General features: G+C 36.7%; 1 protein-coding gene across 1 annotated transcript in view; it reads right to left on the bottom strand.

Annotated features, from left to right (window-relative positions):
• Positions 1-8,661: 8,661 nt before the first annotated feature.
• LOC143246561 (aquaporin AQPAe.a-like) overlaps positions 8,662-27,458 on the bottom strand; it is a 69,077-nt gene continuing 50,280 nt past the window's right edge. Inside the window, exons 4-5 of the mRNA XM_076493476.1 lie at positions 24,590-24,704; positions 8,662-10,680 (exon numbers count right to left, since the gene is read on the bottom strand). Coding sequence (XP_076349591.1) covers positions 10,376-10,680; positions 24,590-24,704 — 420 coding nt within the window. The 3' untranslated portion in view covers positions 8,662-10,375. The remainder of the gene's footprint in view (positions 10,681-24,589; positions 24,705-27,458) is intronic.

The raw sequence follows: 27,458 nt of genomic DNA on the forward strand, positions 1-27,458 counted from the left end.
CATTTGGATAAATAATTTAAACTATTCCTACATAGGCAGTGCTGCCATCTGCGGGATATTTTAAGCCAGGGGTTCCCTCTTGTTTAGAGATTATTATTTAGAGTCTGTCTAAGTTTTATGATGTGATGGATCAGATTTATTAGAGTAACATGCTGACAAGTGTGCCCTTTCGAAGCGAGGCATAATTATTAGGAATTACTAACTACAAATAAGTGACATGACTCAATAGCTTTATGTAACTAAATGAGAATGGAGTTTCCTAACGTCCATCTTGGTATTTGTCGAAATACAAAGTGCGTTGTACCGCAACGTGCTGTCCCTATATTTTTATTTTGATATACTTCAAACATTTAGGCTTATTTAAGTCTCTAAGCCCAAATTCTCTCAATTTTGGGTACTTATTTTTGAGGACTTTAAAAAATTGTACTTTTGACTGATCTTGAATCAAAGAGGTATTTCACTTGTAATTCACACAATCCACTTTATATTTTGCTTCTGCACTGTCAACGTTAGGTCTCAGATCATTTTTCTGAAGGTTGGATTTTATCATATTTGTTCTGAAAACAAGCGGATATCTTTATAAAGCTGTCTTATATTTTGATCCTTTCCTTATAAGTTTGTATTTAGGATATTTTAAAATGTTCTGTAGTATCTGCCAAGAAGGCAAGTGAACTTAAGAAATTAATGTCACTAAGACTTCTTCTCAAAACGGAATTACTTTTTAACTTCCGATAAAAAATATTTGTTTTAATCAGACTAGGAAATCTTATCAAACTTTAGCACTTTCAACCAACGACCATTCTCCGAGTCCAAAAATAAATTACCATTACCAATATCAAGCTCCTCTAAAAACGTTTCGAATTTCCCGTGTGTCAGGGCTTGACTCCTTCCCCAAAGCAGATTAGTAATTTTTGTGACACTGGCCAGTTGTAGCGAGGACCTGCACAAAACTGATGTTCGTAATGTTGTGTGACATTTGGCGTTAAGCGACATAATTTTTTTCGGTAAGACCAATATTTTGACTGGCCATTGATTTACCACCATCAGTAATGATACTTGTATGCTTTACTAAATCACCATAGGCCCAGCATGACCAGATGGGTTAAGGCGTTTGACTCATAATCTCAGGGTTGCGGGTTCGAATCCCGGTCGCACCAAACATGCTCGCCCTTTCAGCCATGGGGGAGTTATAATGTGACGGTCAATCCCACTATTCGTCGGTAAAAGAGTAGCCCAAGAGTTGGCGGTGGGTGGTGATGACTAGCTGCCTTTCTTATAGTCTTACACTGATAAATTAGGTACGGCTTGCGCAGATAGCCCTCGAGTAGCTTTGTGCGAAATTAAAAAAAAAAACATTCATTTCTTATATTTTTTACTTCATTATAAGTATTCTCTGTTTTTGTCATTCCTTGCAATGATGCCAAATGTAACAACTCTTTTGCAGAATTAAAATTACGTCAACTGTTCGATAGAAAATAAAAAGTTGGATTGGTAGTAGACATATCCGTGTTTTCGCTCAGTGCAACAAACAAATAGAAGCAGCTTTTGATTGAATTTTGCAGTTTTAATGCTCTGTTTCATTATTTTTTTCCTATGAATTTTGTTTATTTTTAGTAATCTCTAAGAAATAAGAAATGATGCTGTCACGGCTGGTTTCATTGGTTGTAATTATCGTAAAATTTTCTGCTTATTGAATTTACTTTTTTAAATCTCTCACCATTGCATTTCTCTGTTCCCCTTTATTACGTTCTTTGCACACAGCGCTGTCTGTAAACACATTGAGAACTGTAATTTGCTGTCTGTACTTCATTTATTTGGCGCGGTCGTTATTCATAAAGAGAATAAAAAGGAATATATTCAACGATGCAGAGAAAACTTCTCAAACATACTATGGCCAGGTGGTTAGGGCGCTCGACTCGTAACCTGAGAGGCGCGTGTTGGAATCCCTGTCGCACTAAACATGCTCGCCTTTTCAGTCGTAGGTAGTTATAATGTTACAATCAATCCCACTATTCGATGGTAAAAGAGTAGGCGTAGGTTGTGATGACTTAGCTGCCTTCGCTCTAGTCTTATACTGCTAAATTAGGGACGTCTAGTGCAAATCGCCTTCACAACAAACCAAACAAGCGCTGTAGGCGCATCGCTCTGAAGTCTTTCACAATTTTTTATTGTTACTTCTGGGTGTTCTGTTATCCATATAAGTTGAGAAAGTTATGTTTTTGTGTAAACTTCATGCTGATTGGTTGGAGAGTATACTTATTGATTAAATATTATGTACAATGCTGCTTTTTGTATGGGAGGTTTCCATAAGAAAATACATATTAGGAATATTCGAAACGAAGATTTTTTTTATCCTCGAAAGTTCAGGGGCGTAGATCCTGGGGGGGGAAGGATGGTATACATCCCCCTCTTCATTTTAGGTGGGGGGTATGGTGCATACAATCATTCCCCCCCCCGACAGTTTGGTCTGTATTGAATTGTTTTATTGCATCGCAGGCCTACAAATTTTGTGTTTGTTCTTGTGATTCTCGTGTTCTTACCAATCGAATTACATAATTAGGCCTAGATGTAGGCTTCGAAATGTACATCTTTAATATAGATGTGCTTCTAAGCTTTTCGATCTAAGTTATAGTTCGTAACTTTTTAAGTATTAGTCAGTAGGCCTAAGTATACATCCAAGTATCGTGGCAACAAGATTACTCTGTGACTGCATGTTTACAGCTTTCAGGTTCACGTAATCAGAGATTACCAATTTGCAAATTGAACAGTCCACATAAGTGGTTGCAAAAATCATCCCCTCCCCATCGGGTGTAAAAAATCTACGCCCCTGCTCGAACATTTAACTGAGAAATCATTCTTAGTCTCAGAGGAAGAAAGATAGATTTAGTGACGTTAAGTTTAAACAGAGAACTGGAAATATTAGACTGGTGTTTTGTTCCTTGTGTGAAATAATATAGCCATGTATAGTTATGGAATGCCAAAAACATCTGTTTGGAAGTTTTATTTATGGAAAAGCAATTAAAATTGAATAATAGTACTGTCCATTTAAGTATGTGACCCAAGTTAGCTATGATGAAACGTGTGGCTCGAAGGAAAGAATCTGAAGGAAGCTGTCATGCCAAAAATAAGGTTGCCATTTTTTTAACAGTGACACTTATTTTATCAACATTATTAGTAAAGTTGTTGAAAGTATTTCATCACTTCTCAATTCACTTAAGGTATATTTTACTAGAAGCCTACGTCAAGTTTCAGTTAATTAACATGTAAGGTCTACTCGGAAAATATTTTGTGTGAACATCCTGGAGCATTAGCTTCTTTTACTAGTGGTACCATCCTGAAGACGTTTCGGTAAGAGACTTTCTTCACGATATCATCATTCTGACCAAAATAGTCCCTGATGTCGTCTCTGTGGTATCTGACTGCTGGTGTAACTATCACAGTGAACAATTTTATACTAACAATTCTGCCCCCCGCTAGTACAGCGGTATGTCTCCGGATTTACAATGCTAAAATCAGGGGTTCGATTCCCCTCGGTAGGCTGAGCAGATAGCCCGATGTGGCTTTGCTATAAGAAAAACACATACAAAACACAATAACAATTCTATGATCGATTTTGTATTCCCTTACTCTGACGATAAAATCTTGACATATTATTGTCAGAACAATTTTGAAATATTATTACTAAATTGTAGAACGTCAAAATAATTTTCTGTAATTATAAATGGTGTTGCTGAACGAGATGCAGTTATTCGTAATTGACAAGTAAATTTTTAAAACACAATTATCGCATCTACTAAAGAAACATAAAAGTTTTAAGCTGTGTGATTGGTCAAATACGTGAACCCTAATTCGAAAAATACGATACTTTCTGATTGAATAGTTTAATTCTTGTTGTTAAAAGTAATGAAAGAAGTAACTTTGTTTTAACAACTTTGTTTCTTGACTATATATACAAAATAAAATAGAACCCGTATAAATTTAACTTCGAACGTTTCGAAAATTACATTGTGGTACATGATAACTTAAAATTCTCGTTTCACCTTTTCATGGCTTGTTTATTAATCTAACCGTAAACAAGCTTATTTTTAATTGGAATGATATGTTTGTTTTTGGATTACGCGCAAAGCTATACGAGGGCTATCTGCGCTAGCCTTTCCCAGTTTAGCAGTGTAAGACTAGAGGGAAGGCAGCTAGTCATCACCACCCACCGCTAACTTTTAGGTTACTCTTTTACCACCAAATAGTGGGATTGACCGTAAAATTATAACGCCCCCAAGGCTGAAAGAGGAGCATGTTTGGTGTGACGACGGAGATTCGAACCAGCGACTCTCGGATTACGAGCCGAGTGCCTTAACCACCTGGCCATGCCGGGGCCCAATTGAAATGAAGGATCATTTGACGACAGTATTCCTCTGAGGTTGTCTATTTGATATTTCAAACGCTAATATGTATGTATATCTTAAGGAAAAGCATGTATATCTAAACAATTAGGCAATTACTCTGTTTTCCAAAATAACATTCCATCTCTGTAAAAAAAAATGGCCTGGCATGGCCAAGCGCGTAAGGCGTGCGACTCGTAATCCGAGGGTCGCGGGTTCGCGCCCGCGTCGCGCTAAACATGCTCGCCCTCCCAGCCGTGGGGGTGTATAATGTGACGGTCAATCCCACTATTCGTTGGTAAAAGAGTAGCCCAAGAGTTGGCGGTGGGTGGTGATGACTAGCTGCCTTCCCTCTAGTCTTACACTGCTAAATTAGGGACGGCTAGCACAGATAGCCCTCGAGTAGCCTTGTGCGAAATTCCAAAAACAAACAAACAAACAAACTGTAAAAAAATAACCTACACACATAAATTTAACATCCTCAAGAGTATTATGTTAAATGTTTCTAGACTAAGCAAAAATGTTTCACGAAAAATGTGACGTGGTTTTCAGAAGATTGTCATCTGTAATTAGAGGGAAGATATTTTTTTTATTATTTAAAATATTCTATTTTTGTAAAGTTCAAGTCTTAAAATCGTCTACGCTATTAACGTTTTTTCTTGTAACTTGAAAATTATAGACATGCAGTAGTAATGCTGTGGAGGTTTATAACACTAAAATTCGGGGATTTTGCAGTGAGTTTAGCACAGAAAGCTCATTGTGTAACTTCGTGCTTCGGAGAAACAGACTCAAAACATAAATAAACCAAACTAACACAACTTGTTCTTCCCTTGGCAACGTCTGCTCAAAGGAAAAAAAAAAAAAATCAGGTAGGCGGTATCACTGCCGAAAAAGGGGTGACTCGGATTGTTCACTAAAATGGTATTTTAAATATAGGCCTCAGAACTTTGCAATACCCTGCAGTGTTTCCTTTTATAACAATATCTATGTAGTGACTGATTCACCAGTTATAGAAATTCTTTAAAAATGTAACAAAAAGATTGAATTTCTTGTTATTCTTACGTCATCATATAGGCCAGTATGGCCACGTGCTTAAGACACTCGACTAGTAATCTGAGGGTCGCGGGTTCGAATCCCCGTCACACCAAACATGCTCGCTCTTTCAGACGTAGGGGCGTTATAATGTGATAGTCAGTCCCACTGTTCGTGGGTAAAAGCGTAGCCCAAGAGTTGGCGGTGGGTGGTGATGACTAGCTGCCTTCTCTCTAGTCTTACACAGCTAAATTAGGGACGGCTGGCGCAGGTAGCCCTCGTGTAGTGTGAAATTCAAAACAAACAAATTGTCATCTAACTGATAAACTAAACAGTTATGTTAACTGTTAATTTCACTGAGTTCTCCACTGGTACAGCGGTAAGTCTACGGATTTACAACGGTAAAACCACGCATTCGATTCCCCTCGGTGGACTCAGCAGATAGACCGACGTGGCTTTACTATAAGCAAATGCAAACCATTTCACTGAAGAAACAGAATTTCAGATGGAGTGTCCGTTTGTATAAGTATTATTAATAACTAGTAGTAACTTTTTAAAAATCGTAATTCTGGTGTGAACGATGTTATTACTACCCCTTGAAATTAGTTTTCTTACAGAAATTTATTGATGTAAACAGGAATTATCAGCCAATAGTAGATAACCAATAAATATTAAAGTTGGAACCTCATTGCATTCAGAACTTGATTATAAATACAACCTTCCTATGTTTATTGAAACACTGCATTAAAATACGACAACAAGCAAAGGTAAAAAGAAAATTGCTTTTCAGAAAAGGAAGTAAAGGTAGGGATAACAAACACCAATCCTTTGAGAACAATGTAAACAAAATAGTAGAGATAGCATTTGTATCATCCTTAAATAATAGTACAGACAGTAAAAAATATGCATAATTCAACCACAATTGAGTTAAATATATACTATTTTTGTCTGTTAATGTAAGGAGGATACAAATGTCATTCCTACTAATTTATTTGCATTGTTTTTGAAGGATTGATATCAGACATCCCTACGGTTATTTCTTTTTTGAAAAGCTTTTTTTCTTTATTTGTATCTAAAGAAATGTCAAAAACTATGTTAACCGTTCTTCGTGGCCTGGCATGGCCAAGCGCGTAAGGCGTGCGACTCGTAATCCGAGGGTCGCGGGTTCGCGCCCGCGTCGCGCTAAACATGCTCGCTCTCCCAGCCGTGGGGGCGTTATAATGTGACGGTCAATCCCACTTTTCGTTGGTAAAAGAGTAGCCCAAGAGTTGGCGGTGGGTGGTGATGACTAGCTGCCTTCCCTCTAGTCTTACACTGCTAAATTAGGGACGGCTAGCACAGATAGCCCTCGAGTAGCTTTGTGCGAAATTCCAAAAAAACAAACAAACAAACCGTTCTTCGTAGATTAATTTTCCGTATCTTACCTTTGAAAACTGCTTCTATTCGTCACGGCAAGTTTTATCACTTTCGCATTTTACGGCTGAATCTAAGATACTTTAAACTGAACATTAGATTTTATTCTGAAAGGATAATGGTCCAGCAGCATGTTATGTTGCCTTACAAAGGAGAACTAATTTTTAATGGTACAAATGAAGCATTCTGTGGTTTGCAAACATCACATCTTACAAATATCACAATCGTACAGTATATATATATATATATCCAATATAGTTCAGAAATGTTAAATTTTTGTGGAATTCCACTTTCAAAACGGCTAATCTTGCTCGATATCTGGTTGCATTTCACCACCTTAACGTTAAGTTTGAGAGCTTATAATGATAAAATTCCGATATCCACGGCAGACAGAACATGTAGATTTGTGCTTAATAATAAACAAAATCGTGGGGGCCTGGCATGGCCAAGCGCGTAAGGCGTGCGACTCGTAATCCGAGGGTCGCGGGTTCGCGCCCGCGTCGCGTTAAACATGCTCGCCCTCCCAGCCGTGGGGGTGTATAATGTGACGGTCAATCCCACTATTCGTTGGTAAAAGAGTAGCCCAAGAGTTGGCGGTGGGTGGTGATGACTAGCTGCCTTCCCTCTAGTCTTACACTGCTAAATTAGGGACGGCTAGCACAGATAGCCCTCGTGTAGCTTTGTGCGAAATTCCAAAACAAACAAACAAAATCGTGGTTATGTTATTATTATCTATATTTTGTATGATACACGAGGGCCAGTAATTTTTCTTTCTATGTCGTTGGATATTTATACTGTATCTAATATGAACTTGATATACCCTGAGGGGCACAGTCGTATATCTGCAGCCTCACACTGCTAGAAACCGGGCTTCAATACCCGTCATGGACAGAACAGCTTTGTACGTAATTCCAAATAATTAATCAAATCAATTTGGTACGATTGGTTGTTTGTTTTTGAATTTCGCTCAAAGCTACTCGCAAACTATCTGCGCTAACCGTCTCTTATTTAACAGTGTTAGACCAGAGGGAAGGCAGCTAGTCATCACCACTCACCGCCAACACTTGAGCCACTCTTTAACCAACGAATAGTGGGATAACGCCCCCAGGGCTGAAAGGGCGAGCATGTTTGGTGTGATAGGGATTCGAACCCGCGACCTTCAGATCAGGAGTCGAACGCCTTAACCTACCTGGCCATGCCGGACTATACGGTTGGATTAAAAATACGAGTTTATTAAAACTAAGCTAATTGTAAGGGTGGGTTGTTCTGTTTTCTGAGATTTTTTAAAAGCGTGATAATTTACAGGAAACAAAGAAATTATAAAATAAATGTTTAGTAAAACCGTGAAATACGGGAATGGATTTTTTGTTTGTAATGACAAAAGAAAAGGAAAAATGACGGCAGTAATAGTAGTTCAGTGTAAAAAATTACCTTTTACAACCATCTGTTTTACTTGTATGTGTAGCAGCAGTATGGTTACAGAATTATTATTACAAAGTGTTATCGACAGGATAAGCCGTGCAGATTGAGATCGGGTGTTCGTGCGAATTTACTTCGTCTGTAGCAGCTGTAGTTCGCATGACGTAAACGTAATCTGTTACTATCGCTCGTAAGTACAGCCTTCGTTCGTTTTGAGTGCGAACTCTCAGTCGCTCTTCTGTTGGAGTGACAATAGCAACTATTGTTGAGGTGATGGTAGCGAAAGTTTATTTAGGGTTCACCGTCATTAGTTTGCCTACTTGGTTTGGGTGTTATTAATATCTCTGGTAGTTTTCAACTACTACATTTATCAATATTCTTTTTCAAAATAATTTCAAAGAATAACAATTTACGAACATTTTGTCCTTAAAGTTTAATCAATAATTAACGTTCTAAAAATACAGTCAGGGAAAATAATATTCATAAAGTATTAACTTTTAATCAAAACTACAACGTTTCATAGTCATTTGAGAAAGTTCCGAGACAGGCAAACTAATAATTACGTACATATGGGTCAATCAAATATTTTGAAAGAACAGAGAAAATTGAAATTCATCAAAAAAAATTTATCCTGCAATTGCTTTGACAGTCATAAAATCATAAATTACCCTTTAAGGGTACATTTCGAATATATACGTAAGTAAAATAAATTTACTCATGTTATTGAGCGTGTGCAATATAACCTTAGGTTTATTGACATTATAGTGTGTAAATATGTTTCAATCACCAATATAAAATTAAAACGAAATTTGATTTAATTAACATGCCACTAATGAATACTAATATTTTAAAAAATCTGCTCTTTAAACCCACGTGAATGTATAAAGATAAATATCTACTGAGCCTAATATATACATAAATATTTAAGAGACAAATACGAGTTACCGAAAACTATTGTTACTGTCTATACACAGTGAAACACCTTATCTGTGCATTTTCACTAAAATGTACGTGCGTGTAGTACATTAATTCAGTTTATTATTTGTTAAACGAAATTTATTAAGAAATTTGTGGGTTTTTTTTTCAACAGCTTGTTGAAAGATGATATCCTAAATTTCATTCACAAAATAGTTGCTGAAAAAGGTTTTTTACACTAAATGTAAAACAAAATAACTCCCTTAATAGTTCAATTTTACTGACTACATGAAAATGACAGTATCAGTATCAGTTATTCTGAGGTGTGCGATAGTTCCACTTCTTTTATCTTTAAAGGCAAGTGATTAAATACAGTGGCAGAGTAGCATTTTACGTTTTACCTGGAAATATGTTGCTTTAAAAGACGGTTAGTAGTTTAGTTGGGAATATATACAAGTAAGGTTTCAATCCAGTTTAGGTTGTATTATTATGTATATGTTATATAATTGAACACCAAACAAATTGTTTTTAGGTTCACAGTCTCCGATACACAAACAAGTATTACAAGTACACGTTTCAGTAAGTGAACATCGTAATGCATATCTCAACAACCCCTCTACAGTGTGATGTGCAAAATAAACGACAGGTGTCTTCTTAAGTGCACGATCAAACAAAGATGCAAACAGTATCATGTTAACAATATAAACTTTATACATTTAAATATAAAAGTAGTTGGAAATGTTAAAAACATAAATGATATTTATAAACAACGCGATTGTGTTTGCAACAATTAAACCCAACAATATTATACCAAATCAAGACCAATTTCAACCCCATATGTGCTTGTATAAATTTGTAATAAAGATTTTTTTAGGTCGCCATTATTGATGGCTATTCTTTAGGAGTTTAGGTTATTCTATTTTACTCGGTGTGGGTAAAATAAAAACAAAACAAGGAAAAACCTAAACGAACGTCCTGAATCATTTCGTCTAGACCACACTGTATACGGATGCCATTATTTGATTTTTCTGAATAAATCTTTGGTTAAATTGCAATTTCGAAGAAGTAAAAATATATTTTGAAAAAATAACGTACAGTCAGTGGGTATAAATAGTTTATTACGTCCCACCCCCCAGAATCAAGAAAAAAAGTATTGTATTTCGGAGGAGATAGTAGATCTAGAGAAAAACGCTACCATTTATACGTGATATTTCGTTTTAAAATTTAAGAGATCCGGGGCCATACTCCAAACGACTGGGCATTGTCCTATAACCGTTTCCATACCGAGAGTCGTATATACCAGAAGAACAGGATGGTAATGGAGTACTTCGAGCGCCGCTGTATCCGTAATGTGTTTCTGAAGATGCTGGGTAGGTCGAAACGGTGGGGGAATACGTGCTTGAATTTAGCCGATAATTATCTTGATACCGGGGTCTGAAACCCCCTGTGGCCTGTAGTTCACCATCCTCTTTTGCCATTTTGTCTCTCTCCTGGTCATCATAGTCATCATCTTTGTTGGACACTAATAAATCAATCATATGTGTAGTCAATCATATGTAGTTAATTGTGTACTCTTACAGCGATACTTAGATAATCAATAAATAATAATAATAGGTGGTTAAATAAAACCACAATAATGTCCACCAAAATAAACTGTGTAAAGTGATAAAGTTATATGAAGCTGTAAATCAGTTATTCCCATTTACAGTGATAATTGTAATTTAGTAATATCAAAACCACGCCTTATCATTCCCGAACATCATTGGATCAGATACCTCATCACAAACTTCCTTCAATGCCAAAAATAATCATTAACAATTATAAAAAAAAATGCTTTACACGAATCTAAATACAATAAATTTGTCTCAAACCTTAATAGTGTAAATTTAACCTTTTTTTTTGCATATCAGTTAGAGTGTAATATAACTTCATTTCAAGAGCTCATTACTTTGGTATTACAACTTTGAAAGTACAGCACTCATAATTTCATCAAAAACATCATAAAGTGTGTTCTCAGCAGTCGTTTTATATGTAAGGCTTTATGTCCGTAGAAATTAAAACCACAGATTGATGGAAAAGTTGCGTATCACCACAGTTGTTTTTTTCTGATTCTTGAGAATAAAATGCACAACTGAAGAGGGAGGTCGTTAAAAAGTAAAGTTCCTACAGATTTCTGAAAGTTAATTAATGTATTATAAACTTATATAATTTGGGTTAAATTACTAAATATAGCAATTTTGGTAAATAAGAGTAAGGCAGTAAAAGATTTACCGTAAAATTTATTCAGTGTAAATTCAATAACTACGTTAAAATAGGTTTAGAACATGTAACAGTATTTTAGACTTAGTTATATTTCAACTTACTGGTAAATCGTAAAACAGTGTACGTGCAGTGTTTCATTAAATAAATACAATCTATAAAACTTGTCTGTTGTCTCTTGGTGTTTTAAATTCACTTTATATTGTTATAACTTATAGGTATAGATAAGTTATAAATCCGGCTAAATAAATTCAGTTTATATTGTTATAATTTATAGTTATAGATAAGTTATAAATCATGCTAAATACATTTTATTAACATTACATATATTGTTAGTTCTAATAAAATATTAAGTTCTGTTTCAAAGTTTTGCATAATTAAAAATAAACTGTATGAGAACAGCGATCAAAAATAATGGTTCTTAAACATTAGGCTTAAGAGTATTAATGTTAATAATAGGCTACTGGTATTTGGTATTGAGTATTTATTTTGTAGCTATAAGAATAAATACAATGGTTAATACTAGTGTAGGAGTTATGCATTCACAGTTTGTTAGGTGTAATGAGTGCAGTTAGTGAATTTTTGGAACTGGCATCTACTTTTAAGGAAGATGTGCAATTTTTATGTAGAATTTGTTGGTTGAAAGGGAAGTTGAAGGCTATCCTAATCAAAGTAAGACAACAGATAAAGATAAGCATAGACTGTTGGAAATGACAGAATATTTCAGAAGGAACCTAAGCATTTACATGCAAGTGACACATCTGCTGACAGTGACATTCAGGAATTTAAAAAAGAGTTCTGTTAGAGTAAAATGTTGTTAAAATTTCATCCTTTCACTTCTGCAGATGAAGAACTATTATAGTGAAAGAATATAAAATGGTCATAGAAGGATGTGAATGATATAGAGGTATAAATGATTCCTTGACAAGGTGTGTGGACAGAATAGTTTGTGAATTAAATTTGAAGAAAGTAATCAGACTGTGATATTCAGGGGCACACACAGGTGAAGATTATAACTGACAGAGCAAGAGCTATAATGATGGGTGCTTGAGAGATGCAATTTTTGTGGTGCATCTGGAGGCTGAAGATATAGTGAAAGGAAGGTCAGAGGGTTGATAAAGACATTTAAAGAAAAGGGGCATAATTTTGTTAGAGATACTGCCCCAAATTAACTGTGGGGATGAAGTCATAATTAGGTCATTAGAGCTAAATGCTAAGCTTAGGTTGGTATGTAAGGATGAGCAGATAGGCTAATTGGACTTGCTGGATTAGTTCAGTGGAAGAAAGAAGCTTTTTGGAATGGATGGTTTAAAGTTAAATAGGGGCTGACTTGTTTGCTGAGGCTATAAACATAGCTGTAAGGGAAGTTTTAAACTAGGAATAGACTGTGATGAGGGACAGGAAAACTAAATGCAAAAAGAATAAGAAGAGAAACATTTTAACATAGGAAATTATTATAGAAATAACTGTAAGAATGCACTTGTTACTATTGTAATACTAGAAGTATAAGAAATAAATATACATAGATGACTTCAGAGCACTAGTAGGAATGGAGAATTTTGATGTAATCGGAATAACTGAAACTTGGTTAAACATAGTTTATTTTGATAATAATGAGGAGATTGGATCCATTGGGTTTCTCTTAGTGGATATAAAAGGAAAAGGCATTTAGTGAGAATTTTGTAACAGATCACCAGATGATACTGATGAAATTAGTGAGAAACTTTACAATGAAATTTTGACCTCAGCTGTTACTGAATTCATAATTATGGGCAATTTTAACTTCGTGCATATAAACTGGGAAATGATAGAGGCAAACAACGAAGGAGAGAGGTTTTTGGGAACTGTTCAGGATGGCTTTCATCACCAATTAGTCAATGAATCTACTAGAAACAATGATAATTTTGATTTATTGTTAACTTCATAAATTATCGAGGAGATTGAAATTGAGGAATATCTGGGTGAAAGTGATAGTTTAACTATTAGGTTTGATGTTTTGCTGCATATGGACATAATAAATAATGATATTTTGATTACACATTTTTTTTATAAAAACACGTTTTAAAGGGATACAACAATAACTATATGTTGCGAGTTGAGCAGCTGAATTATTTGAAGACGCTGATCAGATGTGAAAAACTTTTAAGTATTCAAGGTAAATATATTTCTTATAAAAAGAAAATGGTAGCTACAAATAAAAAACCAGTTTGTCTCACAAAGCAGTTAAGATATAAAATTTAAAATTGCATCATAAATTTAATAAATTTCAATAGACTGGTATTACAAAAGACTTGGAAGATAATAAAATATCGATAACGTTGTGAAACAGAATTAGGATATCATCAAAAAATGTGTGGGAAAAGGTTGATTGAAAATTGACAGTAAGGGCTTCTTTAAATTCATTAAGGGTAAACAAAATGTTAGAATAGGAGTAGAACCTTTGAGAGATGGCAAAGAAAGGCTAGTAAAAAAACCAGATGATATTCCCCAGTAATTTTGAAGGAAGTTAAAGATTGGATATGTGAGCTGCTTGCTACTGTTTTTTGTCAGTTCTTGAATAGTGAGCAGGTACCAGAGGATTAGAAGGTAGATAATGTAACTCTTCTTTTGAAGGGAGGTGATAAAAATTGTCACAATAACTATACGCCCATTTGTATTGCATCAGTTGTGAGAAAAGTTTTGGAAAATCTGTTAAAAGATGCTTTACAAAATCATTTAACAAAGTTTAGAATTTTATTGGATAATCAACATGGTTTTCCCAAGGGAAGATCTTGCCTTAGAAATCTTTTGACATTCTTTGAAAAGGTTAGTGCTTGCTTAGATGAGGGTAAGAGTGCTGACTTGGTGTGTCTGGATTTTCGGAAAGCATTTGGCAAGGTGCCACTTAAAAGGCTTGTAAAAAAAAAAAAAAAAAAAGTATATATAGATGCAAGAGATAAGTTAGCAAACTGGATAGAAGAGGAACCGGATGGAAGAAAGCAGAGGATTATTACAAATGTAGTTCATTCAAACTGGTTAAAGTCGCATGTTGAGTGCCTCAGGGCTCAATCTTAGGACCTTTGCTCCTTTAAATTTATATCAATGACCTAGATGAAGAAATAGTCAAAAAATTACTTAAATTTCTAGTGATATTAAGGTTTGGGTGTTGCTAACTGTGAACAGGCTAGTGATGATTAGGATTTAGATCATTTATTGAATTGTGCAAATAAATGGAAGATGTGTTTTAATTATACTAAATATAAGCTAAAGCATGTGGGTTATCATAACTTGAATTATAATTTGGATAAGAATAACTTTAACAGTGTCATGAAAGGAAGGTATCATGTTGTTATAGTCAGTCAGTCTCTAATGCTATCCAAGAAGTGTGCTGTTGCTGGTGGCAGGGCATATAGGAATTTAAGTTGTATCCACAGAAATAGTGAGTGTAATTCTAAAGAGATTATAATGCCATTGTATAGGTCACTGGTTAGACCACATTTGGAACATCATGTTCAGTCTTGGGCTCCTTGCCTTAGGAAAGACATTGAGTTGTTGGGAATGGTTACTAGAATGGTGCCTGGAATGAAGAGGTTATCATATAAACTGAAATCTCTTAAATTGTCTTCTCTTGAAAAAAAAAAAGTGTTAGGAGGATCTAGTTGAGGTGTTTTAAGATTGAAAAAGGAACGTGTAGTGTTGATGCATCATCTGTTTCATGTTTCAACAATGAAAATAGTAGGACTAGGAGATGCAATTATAAATTTTGGCATGGTAGGAGTCATCTTCAGCTAAGACAGTTTTATTTTTCTAACAGGGTAGTTTGCTTTTGGAATGGGTTGCTTTCAGATATTGTAGAGGCAATACATTTAAGCGAGTTTGAAAAAAAAAGCTTGTAGTGTATATGAATGGATTTAAGTTTTTGTTGTTTTTTAAGTTAATTTAGTTTAGAGTGTGGAACAGCTGATATGGACCAATAGGTCTTATGTTGTCTCCAAATGTTATGATATAGCTGCTATAAACTCATACCTTTAATATTGTAACACAATACCACAACAGATCAGTTCATTGAATTCTCATGAGGTCAGAGACATCCCAAATGTTATTTTGTTAAGAAAGGAAAAGAATTGGTGAAGCAAAATCTTGGATCAACAGTAAGTTTTTGGACTTATAACGCTAACATTCGAGGTTGAATTCACCATTGTGGGCAGAAATTAGATAGCCTGTTGTGTAGTATTCCACAAAACAAATGAACGAATGGATTTGACATTTATAAATACGGTAATATCAAAAACACTTAGAACCATCGCGCATTACAGATGTATACGTATACATACGCTACATAGCCAAAAGTATGTGTACATCCCTTCTAATTAGTGAGTTTGACTACTTTAGCCACAACCCATTGCTAACAGGTGCATAAAATCAAGCATACAGCTATGCAATCTCCATAGACAAACACTGGCAGTAGAATTGGTCGTATTAAAGAGCTCAGTGACTTTCAACATGGCAATGTCATAGGATGCTACCTTTCCAACAAGTCAGTTCGTCAAATTTCTGCCCTACTAGAGATGCCCCGGTCAACTGTAATTGCTGTTACTGTAAAGTGGAAACGTCTAGGAGCAACAACAGCTCAGCTATGAAGCGGTAGGCCACACAAGCTCACAGAACGGGACCGCCGAGTGCTGAAGCGCATAGCGCGTAAAATCGTCTGTCCACAGTTGCAACACTCGATACCGAGCTTCATACTGCCTCCAGAAGCAATGTTAGTACAAGAACTGTTCGTCGGGAGCTTCATAAAATGGGTTTCCATGGCCAAACATCCGCACACAAGCCTAAGATCACCATGCGCAACACCAAGTGTCAGCTGAAGTGATGTAAAGCACACCGTCATTGGACTCTGGAGCAGTAAAAATTCGTTCTCTGGAGTGATAAATCACGCTTCACTATCAGGCAGTCTGATGGACGAATATGGGTTTGGCGGATGTCAGGAGAACGCTACCTGCCTGAATGCATAGTGCCAACTGTAAAGTTTTGTGGAAGAGGAATAATAGTCTGTGGCTGTTTTTCATGGTTGGGCTAGGCTCTTTAGTTCCAGTGAAGGAAAATCTTAATACTACAGCATACAATGACATTCCAGAGAATTGTGTGCTTCCAACTTTGTGGCAACAGTTTAGGAAAGACTTTTTTGTTTCAGTGTGGCAGTGCCCCCATGCACAAAGCGAGGTCCATAAAGACATGATTTGCCGAGGTTGGTGTGGAAGAACTTGACCGACCTGCACAGAGCCCTGACCTTTACCCCATCGAACACTTTTGGGATAATTGGAACGCCGACTGCGAAGCAGGCATTCTTGGCCGACATCAGTGCCCGACCTCACTAATGCTCTTGTGGCTGAATAGGAGCGAATCCTCGCAGTCATGTTCCAAAAATGTAGTGAAAAGCTTCCCCAGAAGACTGGAACCTATTACAGCACAAAGGAGGAACCAACTCCACGTTAATTCCCATGGTTTTGGAATGAAATGTTCAACAAGCACATATGGGTGTGATGGTCGGGTGTCCACATACTTTTTGCCTGTAATATATATACATACTCTTCAAAACAAGAAACGCAAAAGGGATATTTTTGTTATTTTAAAGAGAAATATATGTAATAACGTTACAAGCTCAGAGTATGTAATGTTACACGTGTTAAGGCACTGATTGTCAGACCAAAATGACAATAAAAGTTGTGCACTTTGAAAACGGAGGAAAACATCGGATTTTTCGCCAAAACGCATGCGTGTCCAACAAATTTGTTTGAGAGATCTGGATGTTCTGCAAGTGCAACATGTACAAAATCCCTATAAAAGTGACGGGTTCTCGGTTTCCATAGCTCAGTGTTAAGCCACCGACACGCAATACAGTTACGCCAAGACTGACTGAAGCACAACGCAACAACGCCATTGGTCGCTGGAAGCAGGCAAATCTCGATCAGATGTCGCCAGAGCTGTGAATGTCCACCCAAGCACCATCACAAGGCTATGGAATCGTCACCAACAACATGGATCAACTCGTGACCGTCCACAATCTGGCAGACCTCGTGTGACCACGCCCGCACAAGATCGCAACATCCGGTTACGTCACCTTCGGGATAGGACCACCACTGCGACGTCTACTGCCTCAACCATACCAGGGCTGCGTAGGACTTCCGATCAGACCGTACGCAACCGTCTACGAGATTCTTAGGCCCCATGTGAAACCCATCATGGTTAACGTCAACGACGTTTTTCAACATGACAACGCCCATCCTCAGACAGCCCGACTCACCATTGTCTTCTTGAGACACCACAACATCAACGTTCTTCCCTGGCCCTCCAGATCACCAAATTTAAACCCCATCGAACATCTTTGGGACGAGTTGGACCGACGTCTGCGACGGCGACAACCTCAACCGCAGACTCTACCTCAGCTTGCAGCAACTTTGCAGGCTGAGTGGACAGCCATTCCACAGGATGTGATTCGTCATCTCATCGCTTCCATGGGCAGGAGATGCCAAGCAGTTATTGATGCTTACGGGGGGCATACTCGTTATTGACGTTGAGTGACGTTAAACTTCACCTAGTGAGCGTGGACTTCGCCTTTGCAGACTTTGGATGTCCTGCAGTGAATGTGCAAAGTTTCACACATGTCATACAGAACTACCCGGAATAAACTTGTTAACAATTTGTCTCATATTTTGCCTTTTGCGTTTCTTTTTTTGAAGAGTATATATATATATATATATTATTAGCCATTTTATTAAAAACTTGTGTGCCCCCTTATATAATGTGTTAGGGGATCCATATGTTGTATATAAACCTCGATGAATGAACACAAAAATTATTTTGTGCTGTTGTCGAAAGTTTCGCTAAATTAATTTCACTTTAGATACTCGTTGTTCTTTGTCATCCTCCAAGAGTAACACCTTTCGTTTTCTCGTAGGAAAGAGAGTTTCAGTGACACACATTATAATTTAAGTTAAACAGGTATAGGCCCGGCATGGCCAGGTGAGTTAAGGCATTCGACTCGTCATCTGAGGGTTGCGGGTTCGAATCCTCGTCGCACCAAACATGCTCGCCCTTTCAGTCGTGGGGGCGTTATAATGTATGGTCAATACCACTATTCGTTGGTAAAAGAGTAGCCCAAGAGTTGGTGGTGGGCTGTGATGACTAGCTACCTTCCGTCTAGTCTTACACTGCTAAATTACGGAGGGGTAGTGCAGATAGCCCTCGAATAGCTTTGCGCGAAATTAAAAAAACAAACTAATCAGGTATATTCTCCATTGGCAGTCAAGTGACCTTTGGAGCTAATGACTCATTAATTTCATAGAGGAATAACAAGTCGTGTGTGGTGCTCTGAATAAGTCTTACGTTACTGACTGAAATAGCTAACGTGAAAATTATTCAGTTTACAAGAAAATTAAAGAACGATATAATTTGGAACTCCAGATCAATGTGTTAGTAGTAACTCTATAGCGAAAGTGATTGTGCTTTATGACCAGTTATGTGCATCTTTTAACTGTATTTGCCTTTGATAAAGATTTTTATTGTTCTTGTATGTTTGTATTCAGTTGTCCTTATTTATCACGATTCCAGTTGTCAGAGAACATAGAATAATTTCACATCTCCTGTTTTTAAATTACGTGGTAAAATGTGTTTCGATGAGTTATGTTTTACCATTTTTTGCACATATGGAAGAAAGCGCGACGGATTACTCTACCCTCCTGTAGGGTTTCAATTGTCCATACCCGATGTGGTGCAATGATGGTGTTTGAGTCATGTTCTCCAGGCACATCCCGTGTTTAAAGTGGGGAATAATGTCACAGCTTACTTTAATGTCGTTTATGATGAACTTTATCAAGTGATGATTCGTGTTTACCCTGATGGAGACGATTACTTCCAAGGCGACATTAGGGTACTTGTCTGAGAATTTGTGGTTCGGGAAATTCTAATCTTCGTTCCGAAACATACTCGCCTATGATGTTGCTGGGCGTTATAATGTAACGGTCAATCCCACGTTTCGTTGGAAAGAGTTGTCTGAGAGTTAGCGGTGAGTGGCATTAACTAGCTGAACTTCCTCTAGTCCATCACTTTTAATTTAGAGATGGCTACTGCAAATAGCGTTCGAGAGGATTTGTGCGAAATTCAAAAAGCAAACAAAAAATCACGACGACAATGCTTCAGTTTTCCGTGTCCAATTTACACGTGCGTAAAAGAAGGTAACAGAGATTTCAAGTATTTCCTACGACCACCGTAATTTTCGGGTTTTCATTTCAATTACGTATCTGTGTGGTGGACTTTAAAAAAAACAACAACAACTAATTCGCCATCATAATCGTCTGCACACTTGAATCGGTAAATTTTGTGCTATATTTATGACCTGAAAAGAAAATATCCGCCTTCCAGTACCTTGTAAATTCTAGGCTTCGTGGTATCATGATTTTATTCGGGGAAAACATTGCTCAACTCGTTGTTGATTCCCGTCAGAAGCGTCTGAACCCACACCCCTACTTTTACATATTTGATTTATATAACAACTGTAAATTATATTATTACATTAAATTTATTGAGGAGCATCCCCCCGCCCTCCCCAGACTCTCTTTTCTGAGTTTCCTTTTGTAGCATGGGAAGTGCTTTTGGCAGTTCCTTGTACATTGATTCTGTTATTGTAATATCTGCATGTCTAGCCATGCACTCTCATTGTACATCTCCTTATTACACCGTTGGGTCCAATATAACTTTGTTGGAGATACCTATAGTTGCTTTGCGCCATAGAACGCCAAACCCCGTAGTTCTTTAATATAGTAACAGGCAACACCGAAACTTCAACACACTAAACTAGTACCGTGTAGTTGTTACACACTACTGTTTCCCCAATAGAAAATTTAGTTCATAAAGCCTTAGTATATTAACTGGTCTTGAAGACCAATACGGACAAGTGTGAGAAAAACTTTACCGTTAGTCATTCCTTGTGGCTTTTTTTTTTTTTTTTTACGTATTGCATGCTCTGTCTGTTTTATACTAGGCGGTGTTCTTACAATGTATTTTTAATGAATGTAGATAGACTAGGCCTTGGAATCATAGATTTCTTTCCATTCCATCAATCATGTATGACCGTTTATTTCCCAAACTCTTCAGATAGAAAAGTAAAACTAGTAAAAATAAAAAGAGTGATCCATTAAGTAATTTGACAGAAGAGTCTAAGTATAGAATCTTTTGTTGTCTACTTTCGATTTTCATTTTTTACAGTCTTCGCGCTGGTGATTTTTTTTTGTAATTTCGCGCAAAACTACACGAGGGTTATCTACGGTAGCCGTCCCTAATTTAGCAGTGTACGACTAGAGGGAAGGCAGCTAGTCGTCAACCCCCACTGCCAACAATTGAGTTACTCTTTCACCAACGGATAGTGGATTGACCGTCACGTTATAACGTCCCCACGGCTGAAAGGGCGAGCATGTTCGGTGCGACGGGGGATCGAACCCGCGACCTCAGATTACAAGTCGAACGCCTTAACCCACCTGGCCATGCCGGCACTGGTGGTGAAGAAAGCTGACGTGCAAATATGATAAAAAAAATTTCGTTGTTTTTGTTATTGGTTATTCTTCAATTGCCATTACATTAACATTTAAGTTAACAAGTGTGTTAGTTCTACGATTTACCAATTTCAGCATTACCGATTATGTGAACTATGTATGACTAGTGTGCCAACACTAAATTAAATATACCTATGCATTTGTGTTGTATTTATGATAGATTTGTAAGCCTTTGTATAGATTTTCAGAGACTACTCCTGCCATTTCTACTTTTTATTCTTTCTCAGTTTATAAGTAACATTTTTTAAAGCTACAACAAAAACTTTAAATGTTCTGTTTTATTAAAAATCACATTTTATAATCCATTATATTTGTTCTGCTTTCAAACCATTTAACACGATCTCGTGAAATTTCATTATGTGTATGTGTTCATTTTAGGTGATTAAAGCACAAACTCGATATCACATTTATTTAACTATTGCAAACTTATACTCTAATTTAAAATCCATGTTTATGTAATTTTTATGACATAACGTAAAGTTTAATGTTCAGTTCATGTTGATTCGTCCAAGTTATGATTAAACTTCATAGAGGATGGAGGGCAAAGATGCCTTCTCCAGGAACATTTCATGATAATATAAAAGGTTATCTATCACAAATCAGTTAGGGAAAGTTAGTAAACCAACATTTATTTCCATGTAAATCTGTTACACCTCAAATTCGTGGCGAAATTATGCTTTTCTCACTTAAGCAGTGGCAGGCCTAATCAGAAACATGGTAAACCTTATACTAGCGAGTTAAAACATCGTTTAAAATTAATATTTATTTTATTATTTTCACGTTTCACAGAAATGCGTAAACTAGTGTTTTAAATCCATTTAATTAACGGGTACTTGATTTAAGCCTTCATAACTTGAAAATATGTCCTGAAGGGGAAGGGTGAGGACATGCGAAAGTCCGCCTATAAACTTCCCTCACGTGAAGCGGTTTCCACGGTCTGTTTACCCTAATACAAGTTATACTTGCTGTGGCTTATCACTACACTTATACTATTGCATATACTAACCGCTCTCTCAGTTCTTTTACTTCATTCTTCTGTAATCAATTTATCAATATCTTGTGCTTTAGTATCATCTGCCATAATGTGAAATCGGTAATATGAAAATAAGGAACGACAAGAAGGGTAGTACGGATTTTGGTACACAGATAAACGAAACAGCACTACACAGAAATCTAGAATGTTCCACGTGAATTCTGGTAGTCACGAGTTGGGCCTTACGGTCTAATAGAGGAAGTGGATTTCAAAAACTAATACAAATGTCGTTTTCAAGCAAAGTATAAGCAATCCACCTACCCTCGTCCTCGTGAAAAATACTACATGTATGTCATAAGCTCTGCTCCATGTAGCTCTAAAACAGATGCAAATTTTAATTTATTTTTAATCACACTTTATTTTAACATCTTCACATATTAAGGTATTAATAATAATCCTTACCCTAACGGACTTTCCCTCACTACACAAGTTCCATTTGGTCACGATTCATTGCTTTTGAAGGGGGAATTTTTCTTTTGTTCCTCATCACTATAGCGAGCCTCCCCCCATCATTGGCACACAGCGGCATGTTTGTGGCCTTGCAACGCTAGAAACCGGGTTTTGATACCAGTGGTAGGCAGAACACAGACAATTCTCTGTGCAATTTTGTGCTTAACTACAAACAAACATGCTAGCAAACATTGTAACTTTATTCACTTTCAGAGTATGTCACACTCCTAAACTAACAGATCCACTATGTATTTACTTCTATTCATATTAGTTGAAACAGGAAAGAAAGCTGTACAGTACAGTTCCCAAAGTACGTGCTGGAAGATTGTTGTTATTGAAACTTGACTCTAATATTCATATTTTGTGAACAACAAGTTCTCAGAATTATTTTGTAACTATGTTAATTTTAATCACTATTCCAAACATTATTCAATGGTTTTAACTATTACTCTAAACTTTATTCAGGTACATCGTAAGCTATTTAAAATATTAAGGGTTACTTCGCTTCACCTCAATACAAGATTTGTCCTCATTCTATAATTTAAATTTGACAGTTAGGTGACTTAGTAATTCTACATTTTACCAAATATGTCATTTGGTAATTGTTGCTTGGTTATTCCCGATTAAAAGGAATGGTCACCGTATTGATACTAAAACCTAAAACCTACCTACATACTTTTATCAGGCCCGCCAAGGCCAGGTGGTTATGGCGCTCGACTCGTCATCTGAGGGTCGCGGGTTCAAATCCCCGTCGCACCAAACATGCTCGCCCTTTCAGCCGTGGGGGCGTTATAATGTTATGGTCAATCCCACTATTCGTTGGTACAACAGTAGCCCAAGAGTTGGCGGTGGGTGGTGATGACTAGCTGCCTTCCCTCTAGTCTTATACTGATAAATTAGGGACGGCTAGCGCAGATAGCCCTCGTGTAGCTTTACGCGAAATTCAAACAAACACTTTTATGAGTAAATCAGATTATGTGATGCATCAGATCAATCTTGACACCCTAATTCGGGCCAACAGACGATTGTAAAAACCAAGTGTTATGAAGAGAGAGAGAGAGAAATAAGAACGGGACCCAACCATATACAAATATTATTTGTAAATACGTGTTTATTAACGTGAGAATGCCAAACAGCTATAGTTAGAATTTGCAAAAGATAACAAACTTTTTAAAATGAAGATTTTGTTTTGAAATACCCACCAATGGATAGGGAGATAATGTTCTTATAGTATTTTTGAATGTTAAAAATAACTTATAACCTTGTTTTTAACCTTCGTTCAACTACCTTCTCTCAAACATTAGACAAATTTAAACACATCAAGTAGACGTTTTGATATTGATATCTGACATATAACGTTTAACCAAGAGGTTTTTACAATTATTTACAGATCTTTGCAGTTGTGAATTAGACGTATTTACAAAAAAACATTCATAAATCGATGTATCAACCACGAGCTCATCCCGAAGTTTGATGTGCCAGACGAGAAAGCCAAGTCTTTATGAACGGTTAGTAAGATTAACAGTAACATTATAACATCCCACCACGGCTTAAAAGACGAGCGTGTGTGTTTTTCTTATAGCAAAGCCACATCGGGCTATCTGCTCAGCCCACCGAGGGGATCGAACCCCTGATTTTAGCGTTGTAAATCCGGAGACATACCGTTGTACTAGCGGGGGGGGGGAGACGAGCGTCTTCGGTGGTGGGATTCAAACCTGCGACCTAGAGATTACGAGTTGAGTGCCCGTACTTACTAAGCTCTGTGAGGCCCAATTAATTCCCACAATGCAGGTTTTTCCTTACTAACCTCACACTAAACATAGTTTTAGAGTATTCTACACGAAATATAATGTTCTAGGTTATTTACCAAGTTCCCAACTTTCTCAAAGTTTCCTTAATACAATCCAACATTTGTGACGATTTGTGACACCTGAAAAGCCATGCTGTAAACTTTCCATTAATAGTAAAGTTGCGCGAAATGCGACATATTAATAATTGATATTCTTCGATTCTATATACTTGGTTGGTCTATTGTAAAACCAATGTAAACAACTTCCAGGTATACACAATTCTATAACAAGCTGACAGGTAAATTATCTCACCCCTATCCAATTCATCCAAAGCTTCTTTCAACGATTTGGTTTTCTTCGAGTCAAATATGTATTCGTAGATTAATCCAGCTGTGACGCCTCCAGCCAAGGGACCGAACCAGTATACCTGGAAAAGAAACGTTTTAAAACGATCATTTAACATATTTTGTAATGAATCGCCGGTTCTCTCCACTTGGTGAAAGAAAGCCGAATGTATCGTATCGTATTTGTCAAAATAGTATTATTTAAGTCCAGTTATTCAACACAAAACAAACGGATGTGTTTTGTCTTGCTTTTATGACGAGAAAGACCACATCTCCACGCAGGTTTGTTTTTTAATTGAACAATATAGCTTCTAATTCGTTATGAAACATCATATATTAAATCTACAGTTTGTTTTAAACCACATAATTAAACTTCAATAGCTAAAGAGTTTAACGTGCGATAAACTGTTTGCCCGAAAATACAACAACGTCTTAAATTACAAATATGGATGTTTGTTTGTATTACTGAAGGAAAGTTTGATTTGAATTTCGCGCAAAGCTATACGAGGGCTATCTGCACTAGCCGTCCCTAACTTAACAGTGAAAAACTAGAGAGAAGGCAGCTATTCATCACCACCCACCGCCAACTCTTGGGCTACTCTTTTACCAAAAGGCAAACATGTTTGGTGTGACGGGCTTTCGAACCCGCGACCCTTGACAGTTCAGGATGAAATCTTTTCCTAACTTCTGAATTCTTCTCAACATTAACAACAACCAAAAGCTTTGTGTTCACAATGTTTGTTTGTTTGTTTTGTTTTTTTGAATTTCGCGCAAAGCTACGCGAGGGCTATCTGCACTAGCCGTCCCTAATTTAGGGGTGTAAGACTAGAGGGAAGGCAGCTAGTCATCACCACCCATCGGGCTACTCTTTTACCAACGAATAGTGGGATTGACCGTCACATTATAACGCCCCCCACGGCTGAAAGGGCGAGCATGTTTGGTGCGACTGGGATTCGAACCCGCGACCCTCGGATTACGAGTCGAACGCCTTAACACACTTGGCCATGCCGGGCCTTATCTGTTGCTATGGGAACAAAAAAGCAATCGTTGTGTTAGAAGCAATGGTGTTACATTTTTTATCTTCCTTATATTTTATTTATTTAGATAAAAGAAACGGGGAGTTCTGCCCTAAAGCATGAAGTTTATACTCAGGTTTTAAAAGGAATTAAGTGGTTATGAGTAAAATAAGGCCTGTTTGACAAGCTAACTATTTTATCAACGTGTTAGATCTGACGTGAAATTTATTCAAGCCTGTTTTAACAATCTTAAACATAAAGACAGTATGAAGAAGGCTGTGTTGTGGTAACATATAGATATTACAAGAGGTTGTTTTTTAATTAATACAATCACGTACTAACTTGTTCAACAGCGGTACAGAATTTAAGGCCCTGTGCACTCCCAGAGATTTGCATTTCTTTCCTTATCACCTAGACACAGCATATGATTGCTAGAAACAGCCTGTAAATATCAGAACAATCCCATAAATTATTATTATTAATTGAAGACTTAACTCTTTCGCAGCAGGGCAAATAGTTTGTTTCTCTAATAACTTTATATATAATTAATTTAAACAAATCGTGGTGTCGCTGGCTTAGTACATAGGCTGAGAATATCATTGTGGTAATTTTAAGACATAAACCAGTGAATTACATTTGAGTATGTTATTAATTATTAATTTAGGCCAGTTGTGATTGCCATATACACCTGCTTCTGAACTCTCTTCGGGATATATTTTTCCCGGTGAGTGGAATTCCCCCCCCCCCCTTTGAGCTGGGAGCCTTATGCAAGGGTGGGTGTTGGTTCATCGGGGCCTCTTGGACAGATTGACGACGCCAGAAATGTGACTTAGTTTGGGAACTTGTAGTAATGCAGATAATCCTTAACATGTTTCAGAACTCGTATCTACTCGAAGTGAAACCGCTGTCAGTTAATTTCTGAGAAAACATCTCACAAAAACAACTGAAAAATACGTATCAGCTTCTATTATTGTACGGCTCTTAAAAAGAGGTAAAATATGTTTCACTTAAGAAAGAGAAACTTAATCGAAAACAGCTTCAAGTATGTGTACTCCAAGAACAATCACCTCTGTAACTGCCACATCAAGAGCACCAAAGATTCTGACAAAGATCCTTTTATAAAAATATCACATAACATTCACACGCACCGATTTTAATCGACGAGGTCACTTTTGTTTTCCACTTAAAGCAACATTACCAACTCGTCTAATTAGCGAAGTACAATAAACTAAGAAAATATAAAGTTACAGTGAAATTTATAACACTCTAACCAAATGGTTCGTCAGTTTCTGATAAAACTTTCATTCAAAACAAAACATAAATATATCAAAACTTGGCCAACAGGTTAGTAGTTATAAAGGTAAATTGCACTGACCAAATCTTCAAAGAGATTCTCTTCCAGTTGTCAAATCTTCACTTCGCTGGCCATATATTCACAAAGAGGACATCAAATTGATAATATCCTCACTTATATTCTACTGACAATATATTCACATGGAAAGAGTACACTTTGGTGACCACATTTCACAAAAATAATTTAATAAATAAAGTTACTTCACAATTAAATCCACAACACCAGTTAAGATGCAAGTGCATTGCATGAATGGCGAATAGATTTGTAGGTTACTAAACTTGGGGTTTTCATTCTCGTTTTTCCTTGAATTAGTTTAAAATATTTACCACCTAAAGATGAAACTTCATTACATCTGTACAAGTTTACTAAATGGAGACCTTTACAGTGTTTTAAATTGGAATATGGTTTTCAACTTCAAACTCATAAATCAACTTACGTTTAGTAAGTGAGAGCCCTTACTGCGTCTC

This window comes from Tachypleus tridentatus, chromosome 3 (genome assembly GCF_004210375.1).
Source record: "Tachypleus tridentatus isolate NWPU-2018 chromosome 3, ASM421037v1, whole genome shotgun sequence".
NCBI lineage: Eukaryota > Metazoa > Arthropoda > Merostomata > Xiphosura > Limulidae > Tachypleus > Tachypleus tridentatus.